We start from the raw sequence: 23,959 nt of genomic DNA, 5'->3' as shown, positions 1-23,959 counted from the left end.
TCATGGATTCCATATCCTTTCACCGGACTTGACAAAATGAAGCTAAGATATTAATAATTGTTGACGAAATTCGAAACTTTTCGGAAAAAAACTTGTTTGGCATACTTGGTAGATAGATATCACACGTCTTTTGTTTTTTTTGGGGGTCTGTTAATCGTGTGTGAAATGTGGTGTGAAAATGTTGGAAAATTACCGTTCGAGCTATCCTTATTACTGCTTTTTCAAATTCCTTTCTAGATCATATAGTAGCCCACTAGGAAACCGCACACACCAAAAAGCCCAAATAAGATAAAAAGCCCATTATATTGTCCATCCAAAGTAGGACATTTGTTGAAAAAGCCCAACGAATCAAGCATGCAGTGCTGCACTGCATTGGGAAAGTGAATTTAAACGACGACGTATCCATGGTGGAGAGATTTAAATTCAATCAAAAATCTAATTTAAGGTCATTGGAGATTCAACTCTTTCTTCCTTAACTGTAGACAGTTTCTTCTTCTGAAAAATCATCAACAAACTACAAATCAATCCAACGATATAATTTCAGCTATAATTACCAAATAAAATTATTACAAATTAAAAGATAATCCCATTGATAATATCGCCACGTCTCATCGGATGAAATAGTAGTACTATCTGACACGACACGACTCTCTCTCTATGAGAGAAGCAGAGGAGCACGGAATCTCCATTAATCAAATATATGATCGGAGCTTCCTCACTATCCAACGCTTTCCGGCGACAAAACCACCCATCTCCTCATCTCTACCATGATGTCACTCCACTCCTCCGCCATTAAAGCCTCTCTCCACCGCTCGTTTCCTTCGTCGTTACGATCAACACTCTCTGTTTCCTTCTCTGCTGGATCTCTTATTCGGCTTCCCGCCGCTGGAAACCGCGTTCTCTCCGTAGTCGCTACCTCTGGAAGAGACTCCTCCATGTCATCAATCAATGATTCTCGCGGATCATCTTCAAAGGTACGTTCTTTCGTTGATCTCTCTGTAATCGTGATCAACACAAGAACAGATTTTCGCATGGTGTATTTACCCTCGACTTGATTTAGGTCATGAAAGATATTCAAAACTTTGTTGTTCTCGATTGTTGTTGTTTTGATACTTTGGCAATTAATTTGCGTACTCAAGTTGATAACTTGGGCATTATCTAATTCTCTCGTTTCTCGTTTTTTACACTTTGACCAGGTTGCTGCTGAATCTTTCTTCAGGAGTGTGTTAGGGCAGATGGAAACTGTTTACCTAAATCGAAACCCAACTCCTAAATCCGTCTTGGAACTTGTTCGATCCGTTGATGATGAGCAACTTTGCTATGATCATCTCGCTTTCAGAACGTTTGGAGTATAATTTCCTGAATCCCCTCTTTTTTGGCTGCTTTAAAGTTTAAACCTTTTAACAAATTTATTGACCTCTCTGTCTGTGGAAATGTGTTAGATTGGTGGTTATGGGATTGACTCGCTTGCAAGCTTTTTCCTTGACTATGGGTATACACCGATGGATGAACTGAAGTTTCCGGCCAAAAAGCTTAGAGCTTTGTGGTTTGCACCTCCTGATGTTTCTGCTGTTCCTGGTGGAAGCGGCGTTAACGGTCCTTTACCAAGAGTTTTTATCTCAGAGCTCCTTGTGGACCAGATGAGTTCACAGACTCAGGTAATAATATACTGTCAAATGGTTTGACCCCTAGATGGTTATGAGCTTTGAAGGCAATTTCTCTTGTTTCCAGGATGTGATCAGAAAATACACGGGAGCATCGCCCAATGGGAAGAAGTATGCTGCTCTTTCTAGTGCTTTGGGTACTTTAACTTGGGAAAAGCCTCTGTCTTCTGAGTTTGAACAATTGGCTAGGTGCATGATCTTAATTCTCCTTGTCAGGTTAAAATAGAGTAGTGACTCCTAACCGAAGTTGTGTTGGGTTAAATTGATCTACAGGGAAAGTGAATACGCAGCATGGACACTTGTCAATGGCTATGCACTTAACCATGTCACGATTTCTGTTCATCGGCTTAAATCTCATCTAAACAAAATCAAGAAACTCAATCAGTTCCTTGAAGAAAAAGGTTTTAAATTGAACTCAGAAGGAGGAGTCCTTAAAGGTATAATTACGAATCTTTATTCCTCAATTGATAGAAATTGGATTCTAAGCTAATCTTTATATTTCCAATTTTACAGTTAGCCCTGATGGTGGTTTGCAGCAAAGTTCAACTGTAGCAGATTCAATTTCTTTCAAGTTCTCTGATGGTGTTACCAAATCTATCCCTTGTTCATACATTGAGTTTGCTGAACGCCTTGTGCTTCCCCAGTACCAAAATGTCCCTGAAAGCGAGGTAAGTGACCACTCTGATTGAGTCTTAACTTATTTAGAATTCGCTTACTGTTAATTGATGCGATTTTTTGCGTAGAGAACTCCTCTTAGATACCACTATAATGTAAAGATGATTTACCAACATTGTGAAATGACTCTTCTAAAACCTACAAAACGCAGATACGAGAGTCTCATCGACGCGATGGATTTGAGGTCGGAAATGCTGATAAGATCTTCGAGAGCACATTTCAGGAGCAGCTTTCCCGAAGAACCGGGTGATAGCACATAGTAGCCACGGCTTTGGCAATATGTCATTCATGCCTCGTACGAATAAAAGCTCAAAACTGTTTGTAATGTTGATCCTAATCCAACAACTCTTAATCAGATATTTATGTGTAAATAAATATACCCGGTAACTTTTCTTGTCATCAGTTCATACAAAAAAAGTAAAGTAAAAAACTAAATAAGAGAAAGTTAATTTATCCGATTGGTGACATAAAGAGATCAAACTTTTATAATGGCGAGAAAGAGGTAAACGAAGATAACAGAAGAGTAATAATGGTGTTGTATGGTTTTGTTCTTGTTCTGATTGAGCTTGTTTTGCCGATTGGTAACTTCTTTGTTCATGATCTATTCCTTTCTCATCAGCTTTACAAAAGAAAAAAAAAACAGCAACTTGCTGACGTGTCAACCAATTAAAGTCACGAATTTAGAGTAACAGAGTTCCGGTTCGAATTTGTCCACCTGAAATAAAAATTGTGGAAGAAAGATCAAACCTTTGACGACAGCAAGGAGAAGTTGATAACCTAGAGATAAAAACAAAACTATGTTAGGAGATAATGTAGTCAACCACATCAAATTCCCCCATCACGTCTGTGTTACCACCGTCTCTCTTCGTCGGTGATTCACATTCCGATTTGCTCCACCCATTCCTCAAAAACCCTACTTTTACTCTAGATTTTGTCCCCGCCGCCGAGTGCCTAGTGCCTCCCGATCTACTCCACAATCCCTAAATGGCTACGGAGGCTACAACCGTACCCAAATTCCAGGAACCTGATCTCCGGCAGGTTTCTCAGACACCGGATTTTAAACCGGAAATCGCTCATGACGGTCTTAAGTTCTGGCAATTCATGATTGCTGGTTCGATTGCTGGCTCCGTCGAACACATGGCGATGTTTCCCGTCGATACCGTGAAGACCCATATGCAAGCGCTCCGTCCATGTCCGTTAAAACCCGTCGGAATCCGGCAAGCTTTCCGTTCGATTATCCAAAAGGAAGGACCTTCAGCTCTGTATCGAGGGATTTGGGCTATGGGTCTCGGCGCTGGACCTGCTCACGCCGTTTACTTCTCCTTTTACGAGGTATCGAAGAAGTATTTATCCGCCGGGAATCAGAACAATTCCGTCGCGCATGCTATCTCAGGTGTATTCGCTACTATATCAAGCGATGCTGTTTTTACTCCCATGGATATGGTGAAGCAGAGGTTGCAGATGGGTGAAGGGACTTATAAAGGCGTTTGGGATTGTGTTAAGAGGGTTTTGCGTGAGGAAGGGATTGGTGCGTTCTATGCTTCTTATAGGACGACGGTTCTGATGAACGCGCCTTTTACGGCTGTTCACTTTGCGACGTATGAGGCGGCTAAGAAGGGATTGATTGAGTTTTCGCCGGAAAGAGTTAGTGATGAGGAAGGTTGGTTGGTTCATGCCACTGCTGGAGCTGCTGCTGGTGGATTGGCAGCTGCTGTGACCACGCCGCTTGATGTTGTCAAGACGCAGTTGCAATGTCAGGTGAATGATTCCTTCTCTCTATGATTGGTTGCTCTTTGTCTCTAATCTCTACATCTTTGGATAGAATAATGGAGGCGATGTGATTAGGTACACAGTGGTGTTACTGGTAAACGATAGATGTGTTGTGCTTCTTGATGTGTGCAGTGCTGCAGAATGCTTCTTTAGATGATGCTTTTAGTCTCGAAACTTGATCCATATATGTAGGATTTTGAGTCTATGTGAAGGTCTAAAGCTTCTTAGATGGCGTTGTTTCACTTGAGTGGTTAGATGTTGTATTTTGTGAATAATGACTTGTGTGAAAAGAACTATCAGATTACTGGCAGATGGTAATCATGTGCTAGGGCTGCAACATAATTTTGTGGTTTAACTTGAAGTTTCCCAATGTTTGACAATCGCATAGAGCTAGTGTTGAAGGAAGATTAGTTATTTGGTTTCAATATTTTTACCAGTAGGTTCGAGGTAGAGTGTGTTTTATGGTTTCAGGCAATGAAATTTCGCAGTTGAGCTATCATTAATTCGGTCTTACTGCGGTGCGCCTTATATTACTGTAGCAATATTGTATGTAGGAATAATTTCAATTTGTTTCGTTTCAAACGTGATCTTATGAGGTGAAAGATGGGGAGGGATCAAATAATTTCGGGTCTAGCTTTAGCATTTCAAGATATGTTAAAGCTCTCTAGTGTATAGTACTTGTATATCTTTTGCATATATGTTTTTGATTATTTGTAGTGTTGCATCATGAATATTAGTGTTTCTTGCTCGAGCTTAGACATCTTTTGCAAGAATCTTATTGACCTAGCATAGAGTTTAAGATACAGCAATGTCACGATCAGCCATATCCATGATTCTTTGCTCTAAAATGTGTGAAATATGGCCTCAATCATCTGTCGTAATGTGCAGGGTGTGTGTGGATGCGACCGCTTCACTAGTGGTTCGATTAGCCATGTCCTGAGAACGATAGTGAAAAAAGATGGATACAGAGGACTTCTAAGGGGATGGCTCCCGAGAATGCTCTTCCATGCTCCTGCAGCAGCAATCTGTTGGTCCACTTATGAAGGAGTTAAATCTTTCTTTCAAGACTTCAATGGCGATTCAAACACTGCCTGAAAAAAGACAAAGGGTTAGGCTATTCACACTCTTGAGGATCCTGCTTTTCTTATTTGTTTGTAACATAGCTCTCTCAGGTTTTCTATGAAGTCATTTTTAGATTATATATTTTCCAGGTTTGTGTTGATGATGCTGTCGTCGAGAAATTTTGATTAGAGTTGTACAAAACTATGTTCCTTCCAAATTTCTAATAAATAACTTAACGAGGCATACTTATATATTAAACGTACTAGATATTGCAGCGATACACATATCGGGGAGCCTTATTACTGCCGATAAATAAATAACAACTTGTAGAAAAATAAATGATTTTGGAGGAACATTCAAATCCTTTTGCATCATGGACTAGGTAACTTAGAGAAAATGGGAAAAAAGGCACAATCGTTGCCTCGTAAGTCGTGTCTTTTTCTCTCTCGTGAAGACGATTTTCATTTCTCAGATCTAAGTTTCTTTTCTGTTTTGTTCTTCAATGTCGGTCGAATCTACTCAAAAGCGGTCCAGGAGTGAGCCAGCGCGTTTCTCTGTCAACGGTGGTGTGGCGTTTTCCCTTTGACGTGGAGGTGGCTCGGGTCTGATGGAGGAGGGCTACTGCAGCGGTTCTCTCATGGTTGGGACGTCGTGAGTGGCTTCAGTTCCTCCGGCTCAACCGTCAGTCTCAAGCTGCGTTCACGGCGGAAGTTGGGGGGATTAAGGTGGGTTCGTTGTTTGCTCGGTGGTTAGCTGCAGATCCATAGGATCTTAGAGGGCGGTTGTGGATGTCGGGTGTAAGGGTTTGGATTTGAGCCACCATCCTTTAGATCCGCCACAACTTAGCATCCATCGAGCCGGATCGATTCGCCAAAGCTCAGGGATCTTGGTGTGTTTTGCCGGTCTGGAAGAGAGGGGTTTCCGTCCAGTGAGTCGGATTGCTTCTTCAGGATCTGATTCCGTCGATGTGCTTAGTCGGAGTGTCTAGCTTTCCGGGAGACTTGTGGTGGGTTGGTTCGTCGGAGGCATGAAATTGATGGCGGAAACCGGTCTCTTTCGCCGAAATTTCACTGTCTTCGGTTGCAGCCACAAAACTCTGGGTCTTGAGCCCGCCGGATTTCAGGCTCCGGTAGCTCTGCGGGCATCTATCAACAAACGGCGAGCTTCTTTTGTTTTTCCGGTGAACTGTCGATTTCGTATTTTGTAACTGGACTGGACTTTTGTAGATTCGGCCCAAGCCCATTTGGGAGATAAATATAATAATAGTTTTCTTTAAAAAAAAAAAAAAAAAAAAAAAAAAAAAAAAAAAAAAAAAAAACTTAGAGAAAATGTAGACCACGATCCACATGAGTTGTCTCCAGTCTGCGCGTTTAATTGTCTGTCTCCCAAATTCTCTGGTCAGATTTCTGGGGGTTAATCTTCAGGTTTTGTATCATCATAGCGTCATTGCTCCAAACATTCTCAATATGGCAGTGGAAACTTTAACGGCACCAAAATTTAAGGAACAAGACCTCCAGTTCTGGCAGTTGATGATTGCTGGTTCAGTTGCTGGTTCCGTCAAGCACATGCGATGTTTCCTGTTCGCATCATTAATCAACGTATCATTAATCGTTCGTATTCGCAAAGACATGTCGGATTCCGGCAGGCTTTGCGTTCGGTAATCCAAACGGAAGGACCATCGGCTCTGTACTGTGGGATATGGTCTATGAGGCATGGAGCCATGGGACCCGCTCACTTCATTTATTTCTCCTTCTACGAAGTATCCAAGAAGTTCTTGTCTGCCGGGAATCCAAACAACTCTGTGGTCCATGCGATTTCCGGCGCCTTCGCGGCTGTATGGAGTTATGCCGTTTCAACTCCCGTGGATATGGCGAAGCTGAGGCAGCAGAGTGGGTTCGGGAACTACAAAGGCGTCTGGGATTGCGTCAAAAGGGTGACTTGTGAGGAAGGGATCAGTAGGTTCTACACTTTTTACAGAACGGGGATTCGGATGAATGTGTATTCTTCTGCCGTTCATTTTGTGACATACAAGGCAGCCAAGAGGAAACTGGTAGAGATATCACCGAAAAAGAAGGGTTGGTGGTTGGTTCATGCCACTGCAGGAGCCACCGCCGGTGGATTGTATAGAATCAAACACAATATAAGAACAACTCTTTAAAGAATAACTCTAGAATTCAAAGTAGAGATTAAGAACACAAAGCTTTAAAGAATAACTATCTTTATTAATCTCAAGAACTCAAACTCTCAAACAAACTCTCTTTCTCAAAAACCTTAAACACATAAAACTCTCTATCTCAATCTCATAAGCTATATCACAACTCGATATATGCTTATATAGCCACAACCTCTAAACCTAATCATAACTCAATTAGGATTACATAATATTCTCTAGATAACTCCTAAAGAATTAGTCTTTATCTCTTCAATAAACCGACATCTTGCAGTTTAAGTAACCTCCGGTTTAAGCCTCTTTCAAGCTTAAACCAACAGATTGGCAGTTGCTCTGACTTGGCCGCTGGGTATTATAAGGATGACGCTTTCTCAGCCAACGGACCCTTCTAAGGTGATTGACCCACATCTGAACATTTCTTTGAAGGTTGTGGATTATTTAAGGAAAACACACACACACACACAAAATGTAAAAGCAAAAACAAAAGTAGACAATGAACGTAAATATCAGCAAGTTAATGGCGTAAATATTGATGTTGAGAGTGTTTAATAAAAGGGACTTTAAGATGTGTGTAACTAACTAATTGAGCTGGCCAGACATAGTATGATCTTCTTCTTCTTCTCATAACTTATTTGGTCATGTGCAGCATGTCACTAGGGTTTCATTGAGCCGTGTGTTCATATCCATTGTGAAATATGAAGGGTTTATGGCACTTTACAGGGGATGCCTCCCCAGAATGCTCATCCATGCATCTGCAACAGCCATCTGTTGGTCCACTTACGAGGCGGCCAAATCTTTCTTTCAGGACCTCAACGGCGATTCAATAAAGGCCTGATAAAGATCAAACAGATGAGACAGCGAATCAATATAACAACTACCAAGTCTTTAAGCTTTGTTTATCTTGATTTGATCTCCCCAAAAATCCAGTTCACATGAATGGCTAACTTTGCTACAGTTTTTATAAAACCATGATACTTCCAAAATTGTGATAGCAAATTAGATCAAGAGATATATATACGTGTGATGGTGAGAGACGGCGCTGGACAAGTGTGAAGGTAACTTTATTTCGGTAACACTATATAAACATGAAATTTAAGTAAACCAGCAATAAGCGCCAGTGGTCTAGTGGTAGAATAGTACCCTGCCACGGTACAGACCCGGGTTCGATTACCAGCTGGTGCATATGAGCAGTGATGAAATTGGCTTCAGCGTTGGTTGGGTCCTTCGCATTCTTTTGATTTCTCAGATGATATAGCCACACTCCTGAGCTCTTCCTTTTTTTTTTTCTAATCTTTGATGTTTCTAGAATATCCCCAACACCGTAAAAATTTGTATACAGTATTTGATATCTCACACTCCGACAATTTGTCTGCTTCAAGTTTCAAGTTCCAAATCCAACCAATGCCAAACTAAGGTCCTAACTTTGATTCATTATTGGGCCTCATATGGTGGGCATCTTTAATATGGGCTTTATAGGGGAATCCGAGTCAACTCAGTGTAATACAACTTAATCGTCTTTTTCAGTTCAACCTCCGACATAACGCGTTCCCATCTCAAACTGTCGCAGAAGCAGTTGCTTCCCTCTCGTCGCCAGGCGATCGAAGCTTCTATGGAAGGTTCTTCTACTCTCCTTCTTCTTCTGTTTAATTCTTATGAGGATAAAACAGATTTGTTTCTTCGGATTGTCGGAAATTGGGATCTACTTTAATTGGTTAACCAGATGCATTTGTTTGCAGAGAACAACAACGCTGGTAGCGATTTCGATTCTAATTCCGTCGAAGATTCACAAGACTATTACGAACCGATCTCAGCCGTCGATCTAGATAACGCCGATGACTATGAAGAAGATGACAGTTATCTTCCGGAATCTCTTCTATTAGAATAAACGAAGACGGAGAGAGCGAAGAAGAAACAGAGACGGAGATCCGTAGAGCATTTGAAGAGGACGAACGGCGTCGAAGATCGCCGTTAGTGGCGGAGAACGCCGTTAGGGTTATGGAGGCAATGCGAGCCATCTCGTTCCCTGGAACGGCTCCTGATTGGGCCTCCGATGTTAATGAAGATCGTTGGATTGATCAGCTTCGAAGATTGAGATCCACGTCTCAATAAACTAAACACTAGGTTCTCCAATCTCTCGATACTTTGTTTCCTTTCAACATCTTTCTCAATAAACTAAACACTAGTTTCTCCAATCTCTCGATACTTTGTTTCCTTTCAACATCTTTCTCAATAAACTAAACACTAGTTTCTCCAATCTCTCGATACTTTGTTTCCTTTCAACATCTTTCTCAATAAACTAAACACTAGTTTCTCCAATCTCTCGATACTTTGTTTCCTTTCAACATCTTTCTCAATAAACTAAACACTAGTTTCTCCAATCTCTCGATACTTTGTTTCCTTTCAACATCTTTCTCAATGTTGTTCATCAATGTGACTTCTAAACATTCAATACAAAAACCAGAGAATTTCACCACTCTTTAAGTTAGTATTTTGCTATACAAAAACCTTTACTTGATGAATATAGTATGTAATGTTGTTTCTACTGATTCACATACATATATACATAGATACGTACATACATAGAGTTCAAAGTATGGCCTCATTCAACTACATCTGGATCTTGTCTGAAACCTTCTGATGCTTTATTTTGTTCATGATGACAAATATGGCGATAAAGTTTGGATCTTGAACATGAGAGTCTGGTTCTTGTCTTGAAAAGGTTTTATTTTAATCATTTGCATTTTTTTTTATCAATGCGTATTTTTTAATTCAATTGCGCGGGATTTTAATTCAATCGTTGCGCGGGATTTTAATTCAATTTTTTTTTATCAATGCGTATTTTTAATATAAATATAATCATTCGAATTTGAAGAGATTTTATTTTAATCATTTGCATTCTTAGTCCAAAGTTTAGAAAATAATTATGTTGTTCACTACATTTCTCTTGTTATCTTCGATGATTCACTCGTCGTCTCTCGACACCTACTCTTTTTTCACCATCTAATGAATCACATGTAATATATTCGACTACGAATTGGTTCCCAAAACAGATTATATCTATTTGCTATTTACTATATTTCAATATTCAATTTTTTTATAAGTTGCATGGTCTTCTTCATTTAAGTGAAAGTTAAAATATATTGGAGAGATATTTGTCATGAAGTTTCTTTAACCATGATTTGGTGCATGTGAAATTGCTTTATCGAGAACAAATCTCATTTATGAACTCATTTATAACCACATACATCAGATTTCAACGTCAAATCTTGCACTTTTATCTTGATCGTTTGAAAATAAGAAAATTCTCATTTCACATATATAAGTTGACATATATTATGATTTTAGATAATATTATTAAATTTGATTTTTCTAAAATGTGTAACTTACAAATGTGTAATTTTAAAATTGTTTTTCCCAAAAACAAAATCTTCTTTATTTCTAAATAAAAACTCTTCGATCTACCATTACTATCACTACTCTAAGTTCCAAATATCATTCTCAAATATTATTCTTACAGTTTTTTTATTGATTAGAATATTTTATTTTTATTTGTGATGTCCAGAATAGTTTTTTGTTTTATTTTAAATCACCTTAATTTTTTCAATCTTTGTTAATTTCCTAAACACTGATTAATATATAGTTTTTCCTCTTTTTGGCTATTCATTTGTTTAAAAAATACCAATTGTTTATATTATATTATAATTACAAATAATAATATATAGCACATACTCAAATTTTCTTATATTTTAATCGGTATCACGAATTGATACTTTAACATTACCAAATATATTCTCAAATTTTAATTGTGTATTACTTTTTATTTTAAGTAAGAACCTTTAAATTTATTAATTTTTTTCTTTATTATACTAAATAATTATAACTCTCAAAAATAATTATTGTACCATTAAGATATATGATAACCTTCTTTATTTATATTTTGTTATTGTGGAAGTGATATTATGTTAAGATATAATTAGCTAATTTTATACTTATTCAATCTCTATTCAAAATTTTCATATTTTGTTTAAAATATTTATTTTTTCGTTTTCTATTAATATTTAATTTTATTTTTTGTAAATTATTATTATTTATTTAATGAAAGATAATAATATGAAGTGTGTGAATGAAATTTTAGTTGTAATGTTTATTATTTTAATAAATAATATATGTGGATCTCACAAAAAATTAAAATAGGATGACATGGATGATGTGGATAGCTTAGATGGAGAGATAACTCTCCCATTATATATATAGAAAATTATTATTATTTATTTAATAAAAGATAATAATATGAAGTGTGTGAATGAAATTTTAGTTGTAATGTTTATTATTTTAATAAATAATATATGTGGACCTCACAAAAAATTAAAATAGGATGACATGGATAATGATGTGGATAGCTTAGATGGAGAGATAATTCTCCCATTATATATATATAGATTACTTATATCAATTGAATACTATTGTAATTCCATAGTTAATTAAGTAGATATATTTCTTGTTATAAGGACGTTCCAGATTAAACGAACCACTAAAGAACAAACAAAAGACATTTGACGATTAGCTAGGTGAAGTAGCATTTGACGATTTGTCTCTCTATTCAACAATAAATTAATAATATTGTGTGAATTGAATCTGTATAGTGACACTAAAACAACCTTTTAAGTTTTAAGCTATATGTTATGGGTGATTACCATTTGCGACTGGCGATTATCTTATATGAAATAGAATTTTCAATGTTTTAGGATCAATATTTTTTTTTTTTGAGGGACGACGAGTGTCCGATATGCATGAGACGATGTCGGTGATAAACATCAAACAAGCTTCATAAAACAAGAGTAAACCAATGCATTAGAAAGCAGTAAACAAGCTTCACATAGATCTCCTCTTAAACTTAATCACAAACGTCTACACACTACACAATTACTTAGTTTTGGCTAATTTTCACCTACTGTTATTGGAGTCTACGACTTCTAAAAATGTATTCACATTAATTCCTCCAAATGTACGTGGTTACCTTCACCACACCACACTTTGTAGCTATAGGTCTCCATTTTTATTTTATTTTTCACTAAGAAACGCAAACCTCAGTTCAACTCAACTATTTTCTTTATGAGGATGCAAAGAGATTAGCTGTGGTAAAAATTGAATATTACCACTTCTATCAAAATTCACAGATCACCGCATGGTAGTTTGTCGTTCTTGCCAATTTTAGAAAGTTTGTATTGAAAGCAAAATAACAAGTCAAGATTTCATGCCAAAATACATTATAAGAATACGAATACAAAAGGTTACAGATTATGAAATTACAATCACACATATTGAGCAAAATATAGTTACTTTCCCCAATGCTTTCCAAATGTCCACCACTGCGCCTTACAGCTCATCCTACACGAAATTCAGAATCATACCAAGTTTAGAAAAATTAAGATGATTCAGTACTAAAATGCATAAACCAGTTTTTTTTTAAGTGTTTGAGATAGAAGAAAACCACTTACATGGTAATCATCCATGTAATCACGTGGATTCGGCTGCAAAACAAAAACAAACCATTTGCAACTATATTCACTCACTTGGTCCCCAGATATAACAGAGTTGAGAAGGTGAAAAACTATAGAATATATTCATTAGGTCTCCATATGTACTTTACTTACTCGTTTGTAACGCCTCCTCCTGTCTCCATACCGGTGGTCCCTTTCCTTCCGCCTGCGTTCACCTTCTTCCCGTGCTTTCCGAGCTTCCTGTAAACATCGATTTGTATGGCCATGCTCGTAACTAAGATATACAGAGAAGATTTGAAAAGGGAACAAGAACTTGTTTGTAAACTACAAACCTCATCTTCTCTAGCTTTTCTTTCTCAGCCTCCGCAAATAACTCCTTCTCAGACTGGTGCGTATGGCCAAGTATATAGCATATCAAATTACTAATAAGACATTTTCGTATATAAAAAGTATGCAGAAAATCTCATTTGCAATTACTACACAATCCTAAGATCGAAAAACTACTTCGATTTTATCCAAAAAAACAAGCAAAAAAATATCCAAAGGTTTGGAAATCTACCTCCCTGTGCTGGGCAAAATAGTCATCCACGATGCTTCTTGCATATTCCGGGTCATCACAGATCAAGATATTGTCAAAGATAGAGCCAGCCTTCACCTGCAGCATTAAAAATCAATGTCTTCATCCAGATGCACTAGATAACTTTGGTCCCTAGCTCGTCTAAAATGAAGGCTTTTATCTGATCTTTTCTGTTTCTTTTTGTTTTGTGTTAATCCTAAAAGTTCTACCCTAAGTATTTGGATGATCTATATGTACGAGCTGCATTGTTAAAATAACTAACTGGCAGTGACTATTATATAAATGTTCATCCATGTCTGGTGGTGATGTAGTGATTATAAAGGTTATATGTGATTGAATTCAAGAAAGCTTTAGAACTTACCTGCCATACTTCAATGCCTGCATATTTTATCGGCTTCAGAACGTAAAGATCTGGATCATCCTCAAATTCTGTGCAAAACCGAGAAGCTCAAGCTTAGTATTTACAAGAAGAAATCCAGCTCAAAACGAAGATACACATTAAATATGCAGAAACATGCCTGGATTATCTATCCATGGGTTCTTCCATTTTCCCTTGTAGTTCGGGTTCTTGATTCTGTAGGAAAATAATGTTTTGAGAAATGTCAAATGGTGTAGAAGAAAAGGTGGTAATCTATATAACCATTGATGACTGTCAAATAATAACCTTTGCTTTCCAAGGACCTTTGAACGCAGGATTTGGGATCTTTGGAGGTTCCCAGAGACCGTTTTCTTCCTCGTCCCAGTCCTCGGGCTAAACAAGTAGAGAGAGATACAAGACAAAAAGCTTCAGACTATCACACACTAATGAGTTCGTAAAAGGGCCATAATTTTAGAATTTGCAGTGATATAGGATGAAGAAAGAACGATGGATCTCTGAGACTACGACTAAAAATAATGACAAAACAATCATTTAACGAATTCAATTCAAAAGTACATACCTCTTTAGCCACCATTTCAGCAGGGTCCTCCTCAGGTGCCTTATCAGAAGATTCTCCCTTAATGTCAGTCACCATTTCAGTCACAACTAACGTGTTGAAAGCAATCATCTTCTTGAGCTCCTTTGCTGACTCAGTGCGGTTCTCTGCTGCTCTTGCTCGTCTGATATAGTTTGTGAAAACCATACGGACCTGCATTAATGAAGGGATTTTTTTTTCATGTCCTGCTATGAGAAGTCAGAAAAAAATAGCAAATCCTAATACCAAACATGGAGAAAGTAAATAGTGTGATACTCACAGCCTTGCTAGCAATACACATGGCAGTCTCTCTGGATAACCGAAGACCATGTGCAGCCTTTCTTACTGATTTGCGAGTTTCAGCATCATAACCATCCACTCCAGAAGAAATTGCCTCCCTGACAACCTGGATAAGGTCAAACAAAAAAGTAAATGTAGGTAAACCTTTCAGCAACAAGATGCGAAGGAAGCCGGAAATTGCACTGCCAAGACCCAAGACCATCAAAAAACCTAGGATAAAGGGACAAGGGAGGATAACTGGATTACCTTTTCAAATATGGTTCCACAGATTTCTGCATGAGCTGTCTCAACAGTTTGCTGGGGAATACAGAGCATGACTCTTAACCTTAATAAAGCAGCAACATTATCATCGCTCAGCTCTCCATCAATAACACACTGTTGAAGCTTCTGCCGATAGATTTCTGAAGAAGAGAAGGTGCTTGTCAGATGATTGAGGAAAAAAGACCAAAAACAGATAGTAAAACTGTAAAGTAACAGCATGTAACCCTGTGAAACGCCAGACTTGTTGGAAGTCTGTTAAGACCCAAATCTACAACACTAAAAGCTAGCTTGCAAGAATAAGGAACCAGCAGGTTTACAAGCCATCAACTAAATTGATAAGATTTTAGTTAACCCATGGACACATCTTATATTTGGGCGACTTTGTGGCAATTCAAACTGTATACCTCATGCATAACATAACAACATAATGTTTCATTGGTGAACGGAATGTCCCACGTATACCTTCATGGATTGCGCCTGCCATCTGTGCATCAAAGTGCAGCTCTTCGCAGAGCTTTTGAAGGTATTTTGCTTTACTGTCTTGTGCTTCAAGGTCACCATTAGAAACAGCGTTAGCAAGTCTTTTACGGTATGCCTTGGACGTAACATCAACACTAATAGCTTCAGCCTCTCGTTTTCCCAGTCCGAGTATGTTTCTAAGCTGGCTCATTGCCACGAGCTACCATTCAGCAGAAAGAAAAATCAGAAATTTAAAAAAAAAAAAAATCAAGGGACTGGGATAGAGGATACAGCATCTGAGACACCTGCTCCCTAAAGAACTCGCAACCAAGCTTTAGTATATAATATCTTATACAAAACTGGTTTAAGTTTACCTTGTTTTCTGCTATGCGCCCACCAGATAAAGCATCTGTGACATATGCTCTATAAAGGAGCTTTAAATCATCCATTCTCCTCTCAAAATCAGACTCATCACCTAAGCCACATAGATCCAAGGTTGAGAGCCAATAATTATTATTCAGAAAAGAGAAGGTCAAAAGCATCTTCACTTATCAAAAAAAATAGGGCCAACCCCGCATGCAAATTGATCTGCCTCTGAATGACTTTTCAAGGAAACCAGCAGGTTGTTAAACTCCAGTACCTTTTCAAGCTCTTCCACGACAGATGCCAAACTCTTTTTGGAAAAAATCAGGTTATTAAAATGACATGCATTGTAAACTACTATAAACTAGACATACTGATGAAAAAAAAAAAAAATACTAGACATACTAGATGATCCAATTTGTTTCCACTATTAATGATCACAATATACAAAAACGCCTAAAAATTAAAATCTCATGACTTCACTTCACAGCCTAAAACTATTTAAAACTAAAAGACACTTCACAAAAGCAAAAGAGGATCATATGACCAATCAGTTTTTGCAATAACCAAAACTCAAAACTAAAGCCAAAACTTCAATCTCTTTTTCAACCCGACCAAACTCAATGTTCAAGCAAAGGAATACGTATACCCACCCAAGCCTACAGCTGAAGTCATAACTAATTGGTACAAGAGATAAAAAAAAGTTGAATGTGTAAACCAAACTAATTCACATGGATTATGATTATTCTATACGACTTTTCTATGCATGATTCAGTAAGCAATATGTTAAAATGATTTACGCTGCTAGTGTGCGGGATTTTAGTATGCTGAGTGCCGATGAAATGTTCTCTACGACTACTTTTCTAGTATGCTCTCTAAACAGGTCTTCAGCAAGCTGTGAGGGAGAAGAAACTGTCAGAAGAAGTACAACCAGAGATAGCAGGAAGTCAATGCCACAAAGAAATAGAGTACCTCATCAGAGAGCTTGAATGATAGTTGTGCTTTAGGTCCACAAGGTTTTCTACGTTAATATCTGTAAGAACATGTTTAGAGACATAACCATGTAAGTTTCCATGCATTAAGTTGATGAAAAAAGCTAAGCATTGTCTATTATCAATGTTAAATGATAAGAATTCATTACATCACTACAGTCCCATGTGAAGCAACAATTAAGGTTGCTGAGAAACGAATATTACAAAACCCAATGGACAAAGAAGTGCCACAATAATTGATATAACCAACTCAAGCAGACTTCCTCAGTTCTACAAATGTAACATTACTTCCCATCTCAAAATGTAAAACATAAACAACATTACCTCTACCAACTAATTTTAATTTTTAACCGTTGGGCATACAGCTGCTTTGCATTTTCACGAATAGCAATCTCAACCTAGAAATGAGGTCAAGACATTAGCACAGAACTTGAGATTACCAAGTAGGAGTAAGCTGCCAATATGCAACTTCCCATAGAACAACTATTGCGAAAAATCACAAGTATGAAGGACTTAGAAATGCCTACCTGGGCATCTGTGACCTTCAATACTCGCTTCCAAGGCAAAAGGAAGGATGAAGCATCTCCAAACACAAGAGCTGAAACATATACAAGCCTCATAAATGCCTGCACTGGAAGCATACAACTTGTGATCACGCTTATGCTCTCTTTCTGAACAATCCAACGATAAAATTAACGAATACTAGGGGCTGGCGACTCACCCGACGCTGTTCTGCATCACCTTCACGTTCCCCAGTCTCAAGCCTTTGCCTAAAAATCCTGCGGCCAATCTAAACAACACCAAGGAATCAGTGATTCTGCAATCAAGATCCACTCAACTACACCGGAGCCCTAGGCCGTAACCAGTAGCTAAAACAACAGCTGAAGTGGCTAGCCTCACCGGCGGCGTCATTTTCTCCACAATCCAGTGAGCTCCTTCTTATTCCCATGGATACCGAGATTCTTCGCTGATAATTGGTCGGAGGAAGCAGCTGAGCTACGAGGGAACGAAAGTCGATAACGACGGCGAGTAAGAAGGTAGCAAGTGAGAAAGAAGAGGAGAAGGTGAAATTGGAGCGTTAATGGCGGTGACGAGTGAAGGATTCATGGTTCCCTCTGCTGAGAAGGATCCGAGCAGTCGTCGAAAGCAGAAGCTCGTAGTAGTGTTTAACGAATAGAAGTAGATAAGGGAAGAAGAAGAAGATAGATATACGGAGGATCAGTTTTAAAACATATTTTAGAATTGTAGAAAGAGCTATAAGCCGGCATTTACTATCGAATATTCAAAGAGCTTTAGTGTTAATATTTTTTTTATCACACGTAGATAAAAACATACTTGTCACATTATTGATCATTTCAAACATACCATACGGTTACTATGTCCGATCTCCATAACTTAAAAAGAAAAACGACTTATAAGTTAACCCAACATTTGCCGCTACAAGTAGAACAAATGTCCGATTCACCACACGAAAGGGAAGGCCTTCGAGAAGAACAACACCAAGGGCCATGTACTCTTCATATTCTTCTTCTTCACGTCCTCCTCTTCTTGTGCTTTCGCTACTAAGCCTACAATGTTTTAGTTTTCAATAGGAAAACCGCAGAATTCGAAAGATTAGATATCTCAACGCTTTCAGACAGATACAGACAGATATTAAAACAGGCCTTTTGCTTGCTTCTTCACTCACCATGATAGTAGCATTCTCGGGATAAGAATCAAGGGGAGCCTCTTCAACAGCATCCACCGATTCGTCCGAGCTTACACAGGGGATTTGGTTGCCGCTAGTAGCATAGGTATGCCAGCGCGGAAACTGCTTGAAAAACAAATGTACATCCAGTGGAAAATAAACTACATGTGAGGAAGGGAAATAAACTACTTTGGGTAAGAGCTAAGAGCTTGTTTGAGTCAAATATAGTTGGAAGATGACAAAACTTGGCTAGGGATGCTTAATTACCTCCCAAATATGTTTTGGAGTAGAGAGATGAGTCATAAAGCTTTGAAAGTCTCGGCCAGTAACTCCATGGCACACACGGCAAACCCAGGATTGACCTGTTTCACTGCACTTATCCTCCTCAGGAGGCTCTGTATATGTGGAACAAAAAAAGAAAGAAATGGTAGCTAGTTAAGCAACAACAAGACAGTGAAGACAGTGAAGACAGTGAGAGATGAGGGAAAACACAAACCTGCCCGAAGAAAGTTTTCCCAGAGGGGCTTTCCATCATCATCTTCTAGATGAGAAGCGGCTTCTTTGAGTGGAAACGGGAAAATAGTGTTGTATCCTATCTCACTTACCAAGTCAAGAAATACAGCGGCATCTTCTGGATGGGATATGACCATGAAACTAGCTGGAGGTGGAAAATCGAAAGTACGAAACAAGACAAGCGTTGCCACGTCTCTGGTACCTGTTTCAAAAACAAATAAAGACTTGAGAGAGTCTCTAAACAAATAAGGGAATAAGGATGGAGAAGATACTAACCGTAGGGGACGTTAGAAAGAGAGACTCCAGAGGAAAAGAGCGCTTCAAGGATCTGTTCAGGGACATCTGATAGTAAGCCAACAGCAGTGATGGTGATAGGACCAGTGTAGCCTAACTGCCTCAAATTCGATTCAATAAACGGACCCACACGACGAGCATCATAGCCATAGGGAACCGGACACATCTTCATGTCCCAATAGACCGCTATTGGAGCCCTAGCTACCTCACTTGTAGGAGGACGCTCCATCATTCAAGACTTTAAACCATTTAAAAAAAGAAAAAGAAAAAATCAAAAACTTGGTTTTCAATCTAGAACGGGAATCAAACACCAGGTAAGTATTCGAAAAAATAGATAGACACGGTTAGATCACCAAGAGAGAGAGTAACACCGCCGCTAATCGTTTCGATCGCAAATACAACTTTTCAGATAGATACTTGATCTCTATATCGATTAGGGTAAATATATAACTTCTAGGGTTCTACGCAATGAGTCGATGGATTCAATTCTCTATATCGTATATACTTGGATAATTTGTCTGATTCAAGTTCCAACCGATGCAACAGAGGTCCTGCCTGACTTTGATTCATGCTTGGGCCTCATAAAGTGGGCGTCTTTTAATATGGGCTTATATAAATGGGTCTGGTAATCCGAGTCAACTCAGTGTAACACGACTTCATACTTCATAGGCTTTTTCAGTTCATGCTCCGACATAACACGTTCACATCTCAAATTTTCGCAGAAGCAGCTGCTTCCCTCTCGTCTCCAGGTGATCGAAGCTTCTATGGAAGGTTCTTCTACTCTCCTTCTTCTTCTGTTTAAATTCTTCTGAGGATCCGGAAAACAGATTTGTTTCTTCGGATTTTCGAAATTTGGGATCTACTTAATTGGTTAACCAGATGCATTTATTTGCAGAGAACAACAACGCCGGTAGCGATTCCGACTCTAATTCCGTCGAAGATTCACAAAACTATTACGAACCGATCTCAGCCGTCGATCTAGATAACGCCGATGACGATGACGATGATGACAGTTATCTTCCAGTCGGTGGCAACGGTCTCTCTAACGGCCATTGTATGATCCCGGAAGCAGAGGAAAGAATCTCCTCTATTAGAATAAACGAAGACGGAGAGAGCGAAGAAGAAACAGAGACGGAGACTGAACCGGAGATCCGTAGAGCATTTGAAGAGGACGAACGGCGTCGAAGATCGCCGTTAGTGGCGGAGAACGCCGTTAGGGTTATGGAGGCAATGCGAGCCATCTCGTTCCCTGGAACGGCTCCTGATTGGGCCTCCGATGTTAATGAGGATCGTTGGATTGATCAGCTTCGAAGATTGAGATCCACTTCTCAATAAACTAAACACTACTTTCTCCAATCTCTCGATACTTTGTTTCCGTTGAATATCTTTCTCAATGTTGTTCATCAATGTGACTTCTAAACATTCAATTCAAAAACCAGAGAATTTCCCCACTCTTTAAGTAACACTAACCAGTGTTTTGCTATACAAGGCCTTTCCTTGATGAATATAGTATGTTGTTTCTGATGATTCACATACATATATACATAGATACGTACATACATAGAGTTCAAAGTATGCCCTCATTTAACTACATCTGGATCTTGTCTGAAAGACTGAAACCTTCTGATGCTTTATTTTGTTCATGATGACAAATATGGCGATAAAGTTTGGATCTTGAACATGAGAGTCTGGTTCTTGTCTTTTAAAGCTTTTTCAGATGTAATCTGCAACTTGAAGTTCATGAAGTCTGTCACGGTTGCTCCTTATAACTCTAGCTTTGTCCCCTCTTATCTCCAGAACCTGAAGAAACAATACCAGATTCAGAACCTCTATAAACCGAGACGAATCAAGAACCAAGATTGATAGGTACCTCTGGTCTAGAGTCAAGAACACCACTGGACATTCCTACATCAACTCTCCATATGCTGCAACCATATTCACTATCAACAAAAAATACCCATGTTTCATTAACGATCTTGTGATTTTTATCTACTACAAGTTTTTGGGGGAGAGTTCGATAAATGTACCAGTTAACCCCTGATAACTGGGGAGTATGCCCGACCACCATCGCCTTGGCACCGACAGCTTCAAGAGTGTCATGAAGAATTTTATTTACCTGATAAGAAAAAAAAGTCAGGAAAGACATTAAACCAAGCTGATGATGATATCTGTGTTAGCAGTTTTGAGATTTTGGTGATTCAAATTCAACTTGCCTGTTCAATTTGATAGTCCTCCAGCTCAGAAGTCTCTCTTGAGTAAAGTCGGCTCCAGACTACACTGTCATATCCTCGAGTCGCAATGAACGGCATCTGAGGACTGTCTTCATAGTTAGTAGGGCTTCTCATCCAAGTAGAGACTTCTCTGTTTATCCTCTCTACGCCGTATGCAACTGTGCAAGGACATATCAAGCATATGATTATCAAATCCAAAAGAACACTGAAACGAAATGTTGAGATCGACTTGACTATCCTTACCATGGTGAGGAAGGAGACCACCGTGGCAGAAAATCCAGTTATTAACACGCAGAATAACTCCGTGACGCGCCAATTCACATGCTAATCGACCACCTGGTCTGAAAAGGATCGACCTTGCAATCACTCCCTTTTGCCTCTGTCCTAATGGTTTTCCCAGCGACTTTTGGTTAATAACCAACACATACAAAAACTATGAAAACTCAGAAAGGACAAAGCAAAAATGAAGTACCTTTACTACATTCCATTGATCCCAATAGGTTTGAGAATTCCTTCTATCTTCTTTCCATTGTCTTGACTCAAAAATCCAATTAGTAAACGCTTTGTCCCAGTCTTGTGCATAGTCCTCCAAGTAGTCAAGAAAATCAGTACACTCATCAAATGCTCTCGCATCCACATATCTGAAATCCCCTTCCACATTCATCGTCTCGTGGTTCCCATTAACCTTTTTAATTGAACAAGTAATTGCACTTTGTTAGTCCTATATTATCATTCTAGAACTAGTAAATTAAAATATGCAAAGTGTGCTTCCTGTATAATTTATGTTTCAAGTATGATAGCATTAAAAACCTGGAAAACAGCTCCACCATTAGCCTTGGCCTGACCATCAAGTGACCTCAATAAAGAGAGTATTGCAATTTCATCATCACCGCGATCAAGTATATCTCCTACCTGAACTAGCACCTGTGTTTTCATTCATTGATTTGACAACTCATAAGGACTTAACTCAAAAAGATATGATAAACTGCTAACGGGCAAATCAAAATCAATCTCAAAAGTTGTGTAATGTAGAACTATAGCAGATACTGTCAATAATATCATCAAGGAAACCATTTAACCGATGTTGAACCACTAAGAGATAATATACATATCCTTATCTTGAAGAACAAAAAGTCCAAAGCAGACTCATTTCAACCCTCAACTAATGTAAGAGAACTGAAACTATATTCCACTAGGATCAGAAAATGTCGTAAGTGAAGACATACAGAGTCTTGGCCAATCCACTGGTCTCGTCCGTCAGAGCTCAAGACGCCGGCCATCTGAAGTGCGTCTCTGGCTTTACCCAGATCGCCATGAAGGTCTCCAACTGTAAGTGCATATCCACAACCAAAACCCACTCAATTTCGTTGTAGAATTATCAAAAAGATTGGAACTTTTCAGATTAGTGGTGGCGAACCTGCAACGATACGACGAGCAGGAGCAGAAACGAAAGTGGGTGGATCTCCATTGATGACAATCGGCTTCAGAGAAACTTCGTTACCATTGGAAGTGCTCATCAAAGAGGAAGGAGAAGAAGAAGAAGGTTCTATAAGTTTCTGGGGATGAGAAGGAGGAAGTGGAAGTAAGGAATTGAGGTAAAGAGAAGCCATTGATTGGTGTTGGTGGTGGAGAAGCAATCATCCACCAGAGCTTTGATGAAATCACTTAACATTTGTGTTTGTCTGGTCTTAAATTTGTGACTTGTCTTCAATTGCATGCTGAGTAGTGAGTAATCAAATCCTTTTTATCTATCTACTGGCTGAGGTTTTTCCTCTTAAAATTTGGTTTTTCTGTTTTTAATTAAATAAAAGAGAAAAAAGAAAAGGAAAGTCTGTTTTTTTTTTTTCTTTTTTTTTTTGGAAAGTCTGTTTTTAATGAAGAAAAGTCCTCAAGAATATATATTTACGTTATTAACCAAAAACCAAAAAAATATGTCTCCAATAAAACTCTTAAATTTAATTTTGTAAGACTAAATATTAATATTGGAGCATCAATTCTTTATTTTTTCTTTTTTTTTCCCCTTTCTTTTAGGTATCAAATTTTATGACAAGTAATATTTGGGTTGGGATTGATCATCTGAGTTCCTGGCTTAAACTGCTATGGGGGAAACAGTCTTTGTACATTATGGAGAGTTTATATGAGAGACAGACGAGTACATTAATTTTTAATGATATAACTCCTCTTACTACACGCAGAAAGAAAAGCTTTCTGATTAAGAAAAACCCACAAAACCTAAAAGAAGACAGACATGAGATAAGTTTGATCAAACGATGAATCCAACGACCATATTTAGCATCTTGGGAGATCCAAATGGCGGAGGCTGCACTGACTGGAGCTGACCTTTTCCATTCTCGACTAGGAAAACCATCGCCAGACCCCATTTTAGATGCGAGTCAAGGTGACAGAGTGACAGTGCATGAACCAAAGCTCCTACAACATTTTAAATATTTTCCTGAATTAAGGAAAAAAAAAGTGGGCCTCTCAACC

At 38.5% G+C, this 23,959-nt stretch overlaps 8 protein-coding genes, 1 non-coding gene and 2 pseudogenes across 12 annotated transcripts; 8 read left to right on the top strand and 3 right to left on the bottom strand.

Moving 5' to 3' along the window:
- Positions 1-489: 489 nt before the first annotated feature.
- On the top strand, positions 490-2,738 carry LOC9328438. The gene is made up of 7 exons (XM_002892330.2): positions 490-974; positions 1,197-1,349; positions 1,443-1,658; positions 1,732-1,853; positions 1,938-2,101; positions 2,178-2,332; positions 2,491-2,738. The coding sequence occupies exons 1-7, from the start codon at positions 768-770 to the stop codon at positions 2,587-2,589; spliced, it is 1,116 nt and encodes a 371-aa protein (XP_002892376.1). The 5' UTR covers positions 490-767; the 3' UTR covers positions 2,590-2,738.
- A 290-nt stretch (positions 2,739-3,028) lies between these two features.
- On the top strand, positions 3,029-5,414 carry LOC9328437 (mitoferrin). Its single transcript, XM_021011635.1, has 2 exons — positions 3,029-4,097; positions 4,998-5,414. Exons 1-2 carry the CDS (start codon positions 3,324-3,326, stop codon positions 5,202-5,204), a joined length of 981 nt encoding a protein of 326 aa, XP_020867294.1. The 5' UTR covers positions 3,029-3,323; the 3' UTR covers positions 5,205-5,414.
- Positions 5,415-5,516: 102 nt separating this feature from the next.
- Positions 5,517-5,949, top strand: LOC110224745 (annotated as a pseudogene).
- Positions 5,947-6,440, top strand: LOC9325695 (the record flags this gene model as incomplete). The annotated part of the gene is made up of 1 exon (XM_021011636.1): positions 5,947-6,440. A coding segment is annotated over one exon (213 nt), but the record flags the coding sequence as incomplete, so codon positions are not given.
- Positions 6,441-6,499: 59 nt separating this feature from the next.
- Positions 6,500-8,250, top strand: LOC110225263 (mitoferrin). The gene is given in 2 exon segments (XM_021014555.1): positions 6,500-6,737; positions 6,740-8,250. Coding segments are annotated over 2 exon segments (810 nt in total). The 5' UTR covers positions 6,500-6,517; the 3' UTR covers positions 7,330-8,250.
- A 202-nt stretch (positions 8,251-8,452) lies between these two features.
- TRNAG-GCC lies at positions 8,453-8,523 on the top strand. Its single transcript has one exon. It is a non-coding gene; the product is annotated as a tRNA-Gly (tRNA).
- Positions 8,524-8,862: 339 nt separating this feature from the next.
- LOC110224559 lies at positions 8,863-9,824 on the top strand (annotated as a pseudogene).
- Positions 9,825-13,481: 3,657 nt separating this feature from the next.
- LOC9328436 (protein TIC110, chloroplastic) lies at positions 13,482-17,941 on the bottom strand. 4 transcript variants are annotated; one of them, XM_021011559.1, is made up of 16 exons: positions 17,648-17,941; positions 17,469-17,537; positions 17,275-17,373; positions 17,072-17,145; positions 16,728-16,788; positions 16,556-16,650; positions 15,964-16,065; positions 15,767-15,867; positions 15,396-15,612; positions 14,919-15,073; positions 14,653-14,778; positions 14,358-14,546; positions 14,084-14,170; positions 13,938-13,993; positions 13,781-13,848; positions 13,482-13,497 (listed from the first exon to the last, which is right to left on the bottom strand). In XM_021011559.1, exons 7-14 carry the CDS (start codon positions 15,968-15,970, stop codon positions 13,943-13,945), a joined length of 933 nt encoding a protein of 310 aa, XP_020867218.1. In that variant the 5' UTR covers positions 15,971-16,065; positions 16,556-16,650; positions 16,728-16,788; positions 17,072-17,145; positions 17,275-17,373; positions 17,469-17,537; positions 17,648-17,941; the 3' UTR covers positions 13,482-13,497; positions 13,781-13,848; positions 13,938-13,942. The 4 variants fall into 4 exon arrangements, with proteins under 4 accessions (XP_020867218.1, XP_020867220.1, XP_020867219.1 ...); XM_021011561.1 differs by having other exon boundaries at positions 16,033-16,065; XM_021011560.1 differs by having other exon boundaries at positions 15,941-16,650.
- Positions 17,942-17,998: 57 nt separating this feature from the next.
- Positions 17,999-19,690, bottom strand: LOC110224728. The gene is made up of 6 exons (XM_021011558.1): positions 19,595-19,690; positions 19,224-19,479; positions 18,931-19,149; positions 18,702-18,829; positions 18,435-18,557; positions 17,999-18,315 (listed from the first exon to the last, which is right to left on the bottom strand). The coding sequence occupies exons 2-6, from the start codon at positions 19,471-19,473 to the stop codon at positions 18,310-18,312; spliced, it is 726 nt and encodes a 241-aa protein (XP_020867217.1). The 5' UTR covers positions 19,474-19,479; positions 19,595-19,690; the 3' UTR covers positions 17,999-18,309.
- Positions 19,691-19,906: 216 nt separating this feature from the next.
- On the top strand, positions 19,907-20,695 carry LOC9325694 (ran GTPase-activating protein 2). The gene is made up of 2 exons (XM_002892327.2): positions 19,907-20,012; positions 20,137-20,695. Exons 1-2 carry the CDS (start codon positions 20,006-20,008, stop codon positions 20,574-20,576), a joined length of 447 nt encoding a protein of 148 aa, XP_002892373.1. The 5' UTR covers positions 19,907-20,005; the 3' UTR covers positions 20,577-20,695.
- LOC9328435 (shewanella-like protein phosphatase 1) lies at positions 20,669-23,242 on the bottom strand. The gene is made up of 9 exons (XM_021011557.1): positions 22,890-23,242; positions 22,699-22,799; positions 22,283-22,396; positions 21,945-22,157; positions 21,716-21,851; positions 21,455-21,630; positions 21,269-21,357; positions 21,112-21,181; positions 20,669-21,041 (listed from the first exon to the last, which is right to left on the bottom strand). Exons 1-9 carry the CDS (start codon positions 23,080-23,082, stop codon positions 20,955-20,957), a joined length of 1,179 nt encoding a protein of 392 aa, XP_020867216.1. The 5' UTR covers positions 23,083-23,242; the 3' UTR covers positions 20,669-20,954.
- Positions 23,243-23,959: the final 717 nt, after the last annotated feature.

Source organism: Arabidopsis lyrata, assembly GCF_000004255.2.
Source record: "Arabidopsis lyrata subsp. lyrata unplaced genomic scaffold ARALYscaffold_1, whole genome shotgun sequence".
Lineage (NCBI taxonomy): Eukaryota > Viridiplantae > Streptophyta > Magnoliopsida > Brassicales > Brassicaceae > Arabidopsis > Arabidopsis lyrata.
This window is presented reverse-complemented; position numbering and strand designations above follow the sequence as displayed.